The following is a 6,289-nucleotide window of genomic DNA, read 5'->3' on the forward strand; positions in this document are numbered from 1 at the left end:
TGAAGGATTGCTGTGCGCATCTGTTGAGACTGTCGAGTTAAAAGGTCTAAGGCATCTGCAGTTTTATTAGTGATGATTTCCAGGGCCGCTTGCAATCGAATTATCCGATTTAGATTATAAATTGGTTCCCTTGCCCCTGATATTGGTTCATTGGGGTTCCAGGTGGCAGGTCCGTAATGCTGAATTATTCTCTCAGGAGGCCACTCATCACTCCCCCATTTTTGCGTTCCACCCAGGTTAACCTCAATAGATCGCGTTTTACGGGCAATCGTTCTATCCCCCAGATCATCATATAGTCTTATCCCCAAACGAGGTCCACCCATCTCTAGGAGGAGGAAAAACATGGGCCGGATAATCCCTACATAACAAGTCCCTGCCCATTCTGCCGGTAAACGTTTGTAGGCAGTATGTCCGCAGATCCAATAATGACCCCTTTTTGCCTTAGTGCCATAAGCAAATGGTCCAGCTGTCTCCCTTGGAGATTGAAAAAGAGTTGTGTCCTTGTCGCCAAAAGGGTTAAAAAACTCAGTGGGGCTGTCGTTTATGCGGCCAGTGCAGTACCAGGAGCCAGAATCATTTTTCCACTCACACACTTGACTATAGGGGTAATAATTGGACCGTTGGAGGAAGGTTTCATTTTTGCTTGACCAGTATGCCTTAAATCCCCGACTGTGCCCGGCTTCATCAAGCCACATCCATATGCGGACACCTCTATCTTTATCAACTAGCTTACAGGTGAGTGTCCATTTGCACTTGCTTTCCCCAACATGGATCCCTCCCTCCTGGACACAGTTTAAACAATATTGCCCAACAGCCGGAAACTGAATTGGCCATGTTCCGCTATCACCCCAAGTAGAATTCGTGGTCTCACTGTAATTGCTCACAATCTGGGCTGGGGTGAGGGGTGTAGACGTCCATGGCCAGCTCGATAACCCCAGGGGTCCACCACAGACCCAACAGTGACTCAGATTAAAAGTTCGACTTACAGCATTGGCTAACAACACAAACTCATTGTCCTTAAAGGGATCGTAGGGATCAGTGGGAGGTGGAGGAAGTGGTTTTCCATGGCTTCCATAGATGCATCCCCCAACTAGTACGACCAACAATAATGTGCGCATTCTGATTAAGTCACAATCTGTGTCCATTTTGCTTCCTCTGGGAGGGTGTGTCCGGGTCAGTTGTTCCTGGAAAGTAAGAACAGAAACAAACTCGCTTCTCGGGTCAGAAGGAAGGAATAATCCACTTAGTGTGAATCTTATGGACCTTCCCACAAGCGTCTCTCGCCTTCCAAATATATTTGTTCCCCGGGGTATCCAATACCAACGGTACTGCTCCCACAGTGGGGAGTTCAACCAGGACAGGTTGCCCGGGGAAATGGGATGGGTTGTTAGAGTGACCAGGGCCATGCGAGGTGGGCATAATTGTTGGTGCCTAGGGGCAAAACGCTGTAATCTTTGGACATCCATTTGTTCCCCAGCGGCTATTGACACTGGTCACTGCGTCCCCCACCCGCTCGGCCCATCCTGATTTGTGTGGTTTCAGAAATCGCTTTAGTAAACCATTTGTTCTTTCCACAATCCCATTTGCTTGTGGGTAGTATGGTGTGTGGAACACCCATGAAATTCCCTCTTGGGCCGCCCATTCTTGAACTATTTTAGCTGTGAAGTGTGAACCATTGTCCGATTGAATCGATTGTGGTTTAGGGAAGGTCCCAAACCATTCTTTCAGGGCCTTCACAGTGTTCTCCCCTGTCGCCTTGGCACATGCCTTGGCCTGTACTAGTCCAGACACTATTTCAACACCCACCAATATGTAACATTTTCCCTCTGATTTTCGAAACGGACCAATGTAATCAACCTGCCAGGCCTCCCACAAACCTTTTCCTTAAGTGCAGGGGGTCATTTTCCAGGGGGTGTCTGTCCAAACGGACACGACACTGTTCACAAGAGGATATACATGTTTTGCATTCCTCCCTGGTAACTGGCCACCCTCGAGCTTGCGCCTCACGCAATAAATCATTTATCCCTGAATGTTTCTATTTTATATACAGCCATTCTAATAAATGTTCCAAATTTTCTGTTATTTGGGTGCTCTGCAGAGGAACTAGTCGAGCTAGTTCGTCCACTTCAGCATTCCATCGGTTCACTGGGGTGTCACTTTGTTGGTGGGATGCAACCCATGCCACTGCAAACTTCCCACATTTAGCAATTGCAAGAATATCTTGCCATTTTTCCTTTTGCCATATCGGTATCCTGTTAACCTCCCATTCATTCTGTTCCCTGAATGGCAGCCACTCTGTGTAGCCTTTAAAAACTGCATAGGAGTCAGTATAAATATATACAGGGGAAGCAGCTTGGGCCTCATGCTGGAATACACTCCACACTGCAGTTAGCTCTCCCACCTACGCGCTGCCCTCCCCTTCAGTAATGATTTGTTCCTTAGTCCCGACCTGAAGTGCCACAGCTCGATACTTCCAAATCTTTCCTTCTCACTTCGACGAAGCATCTGTAAACCATACGTTCTGTAACTGTTCAGAAAATGGGGGAGCTGTTTGTATCACAGGAGCAAGCTGGGGCGCATCCTTATCTAGGTCTGCCTCATCCTGTATATTCAACACTTTAGTAGCTCCTTCAGATACAGAAAAGATCTCACAATAATGCTCTATTTGGGCATACCATTTCCGTACGGAGGCTCTTTGAGCCACCCCGTCAGGGGGTGGGGTTCCTGTTAAAACTGCTTTGGTCACTTTAAATGGGCCCCGAAGGATTATGGGCTGCTGTCGGATAGTTTGTTCAGCCTCTCTCAAAGCTAGACTAACTACAAATAGACCCTTTTCCCAAGTTGTATACCTTTTTTCAACATCCTTGAAACTACGTGAATAGAATCCGATGGGCCGAATGGGCCCCTCTGGTCCCTTCTGCCACAAATGAATTGAGAGCCCAGTTCGGGCAAACCCCCATTTGATTTGGACTGGGTCTGTCGGATGGATAGGTCCAAGGGCTTGGTATGCATTTGCCTCAAACACCAACAGTCATAACGCCTCATCGTGGACCTGGGTCCACTCCCATTGGGCCTTTTTCCGCAGTAAATCATACAAAGGTCTAGCAATAATCGAAAAATCAGGGATATGTTTCCTCCAGAACACAAGTAGTCCTAATGCATGTTGCAGATCTTTCTTTGATTCTGGCATTTTAATTAGGTCGAGGGAGGACAGAGTATCAGGGGGGATACAAGTCATTGCCCCCCTCCACCAGATTCCCAAAAATTTCACTTCACTAGAAGGGGCTTCTATCTTTTCAGGCGGAATCGTCAATCCTATACGTTCTAAATGGGTGATAATGTCCCGCTGCGCCTCCTTAACTTCCTCTATCTGACTCCCTCCCACAAGCACATCATCTATATACTGATAAATCTTCACCCCAGCTTGTATGGGGATCACTTCCAATTCCTGCGCTAGGGCATGGTGAGCTAACGTGGGAGAGTGCTTATAGCCCTGGGGAAGCCGAGTGAAAGTGTACTGCTGTCCTTCCCAGGTGAAAGCAAAACGGCTCTGATCTTCAGGTTGAAGGGGAACCATAAAGAACATATCCTTAACATCAATAGTTGCCAGAATCGGGTTCGTGCTCCTGAATGGTGCTAATGAGCTCGGCAATGTTGGGCACAGCAGCAGTTAACGGTCCCGTATTAGCATTCAAACGGCGGTAATCGACCGTTAACTGCCACTTTCCATTAGGTTTTCGCCACCGGCCAGACCGGGGAATTGTAAGGCGAGTGGGTGGGAACCACCACTCCTTGTTCCCGCAGCTCTGCCGGCACCGGGGCTGTGCCTGCCCTGGCTCCCAACGGCAGCGGGTAGGGTTTCACATTCGTTAATTTAGAAGGGGGGAGGGCAGGCGCCGCTTGTAGCAGATGCACCTCCGCGCTTGGGGTTTGAGCCAATTGTCTAATTTGGGGGGCACCAAAGGACCACGAATTTCCCTGGGTATCATGCCACTGTTTACCCTTTAAAACATCCATGCCTAAAAGGTTCATTTGGAAAGGTCCCACAGCTACCATGGTGTCCTCGGGGTCTTCCTCCCCCGGTAGCCATAATGTCACCGGAGTCATGGGCACTGTCTGGGTTTTCCCCAAGGCGTTTAAAACTATCAGTCTTTTGGACGGGACCGAAATTCCACACCGTTCCGCCTCGACCCGGCTTAGCACAGTAATTTGTGCTCCAGTGTCAACCAAAAAGGTTACCGATCTCCTCTTTGGCCCTACCGCCACCGTAATCAATAAATCCCCTTTGTTATTGCAGGTGAGCTGTCTTACAAACATCCACCCTCCGCCTCCCCCCTCACCCTGGGGGAGCGGAGGATTTAGTTTCCCACCATCTTCTCCCTATTTTGCTCCCCCCCCAGATCCACCAAGGGTGGGGCACTAGGACCTGGCTCAGAACCGATTCCTTGCCCTAACCATCTGTGCACAAGCTGTCCTAGCTTCTTGGTCGGGAGTCCATCCATGAGGTCCCGGGGAATGCCCTTCTGAAGCCCTAACTGCCAGATCACCTGCTGATTTAGGGGCTTTTCTTTCCCGGCCAGATCCGGGCTTCTCCCCGAGAAAAATGACTGCCCACTCCCTCGCTCTGCGGCTCGCACGGCTCTGGTTTCAGCTCTTTGATACGGCCGGTTAACAGGTCCGTATCTCCTCCCATAGTTAATCAGCTCTTGGGCTATCTCCCCCCACGTCCACACTTTCCTCCCTGGCCACCGACGGTCGGGGGCCGCCCCCCCCTCCAGGGCAGCCGCGATTCTCTCCTCGCTGGGGGTGTTTTGAATTCTCCCCTGCAGCTGGATCCCTATGGGTTTCAGGGAATCGGGAAGCCCCCGTATTAGGGGAGTCATTCTTTCAGGGTCTACCGGCAGCAGCATCGGGGAGCTCAGATAAGGCTTGAGCTCCCGATCATACATCATCTGAAGGCAAGCCGCTTTCTGCACACTTTCCAGCAACTGATCTGTCGTGCCCGTTATGGCCAGGGGGTTCCCCCTCTCCAGCGGGTTCAACCCCCCCGCCCAGTACGCAGCCCTCTGAGTCAGCGACCATGGGGCTCGGCGATCGCCGGTGGTTAAGAACACGCCCGGGCCCCAGTACCCTTCCGCTTCCCTTTCCGACAAGAAGATCCCATCCCCCCCCGACAGGGACACCCTCCAGACATATTCGGTCTCCGATTCTCTCGCGGTTCTCGCAAAATCTTTTCGCAGCTTTGCCAATTCGGTTGCCGCAAAAGGGGTTTCTTTAGTAATAACCTGGGGACGATTATCACCGTCGTCTTCATATACGAATTCCGTTTTAACCAATGGATACATGTGGGGGGGGCTGCCTGCGGTCTCTTTTGCTCCCTTCAAGTCACCCTGGGGATAGATCGATCGTATCTCTTTCTCTGCCCGCGCTACTTCTGTTTCCGCCAAGGAGTCTGCGTCCCTCAGGAGCTGATTCCTTAACTCCTCCTTCAATATTACGTTTTGGCGCCTTTCCTCCTCCAGCAGCCGTTTACTTTCCTGCAACTGTTCTCGCAGAGTTTCTACCACTGCTTGCAGAGAATCTACCACCGCCTCAGCCTGACCAGACCTCTGGTTCCTTTCCTCCACTGCAGCAGCCAAACTCGCTCCCAACACCACACAGATGATCACTTTTCCCTTCCCCCTCTTAACTCTGGCTTCTTTTTGCAACATTTTCATTCTGTCTACCACACTCTGTAACCGAAACCAATGGTCCCTCGCCCAGCCTTGCCCCTGGAGCGAGGGGCGAGCGCGGTGAGCCTCTAGAAAGTCATACAGCCTCTCTGTTTCCTCAGCCCGCACGGACACACAATCACACGTGTCGGCTGCCTGCTGGGCGGCCATTTTCCTACAAAGGGGATGTCGTCCCGGGAGGGCCACGCTTTGAAATCCGAGCTTCCCTGATATGCTCCCGGGAGGCCAAAACGTAATCTAAAGCACAAAATTCCCACAAAGTTCCTACAAAAAATTCCTACAAAGGGGATATCATTCTGAGAGGGTCACACCTTAAAGTCCAAGTTTCCCCTATTCACTCCCAGGAGGCCAAACCATATACTAATACACAAATCTGTGATAAGAGCAGTACAAAAGGAAACGAGAAACCGCCATTCACGCCTTCCTCACACTTCGTTCGCACTCATTCACAGGCAATCACAGAGCGCACCACAGCAAGGAGGCACAGCACTCTTGTCTCGAGGGATCCTGTCCCTGACGCCAATAAAAATGTCCCGATCCGATATCGGGGAGGTTTC

The 6,289-nt window shown here is 50.6% G+C and overlaps 1 protein-coding gene across 1 annotated transcript; it reads right to left on the minus strand.

The window, feature by feature from the left end:
- Positions 1-298: 298 nt before the first annotated feature.
- On the minus strand, positions 299-5,882 carry LOC142365505 (uncharacterized). Its single transcript, XM_075446327.1, has 4 exons — positions 5,286-5,882; positions 1,098-1,184; positions 987-1,016; positions 299-325 (listed from the first exon to the last, which is right to left on the minus strand). The coding sequence occupies exons 1-4, from the start codon at positions 5,880-5,882 to the stop codon at positions 299-301; spliced, it is 741 nt and encodes a 246-aa protein (XP_075302442.1).
- Positions 5,883-6,289: the final 407 nt, after the last annotated feature.

This window comes from Opisthocomus hoazin, chromosome W (assembly GCF_030867145.1).
Source record: "Opisthocomus hoazin isolate bOpiHoa1 chromosome W, bOpiHoa1.hap1, whole genome shotgun sequence".
NCBI lineage: Eukaryota > Metazoa > Chordata > Aves > Opisthocomiformes > Opisthocomidae > Opisthocomus > Opisthocomus hoazin.

Coding starts and splice junctions, on each gene's coding strand:
- LOC142365505 (XM_075446327.1), bottom strand. CDS start 5,882: ATGGCCGCCCAGCAGGCAGCCGACACGTGTGATTGTGTGTCCGTGCGG. Junction 1,185..5,285: donor ACGGTGATAATCGTCCCCAG/GTTATTACTAAA, acceptor CTTACTTTCCAG/GAACAACTGACCCGGACACA. Junction 326..986: donor TTGTGTTGTTAGCCAATGCT/GTAAGTCGAACT, acceptor TCCTCCTCCTAG/AGATGGGTGGACCTCGTTTG.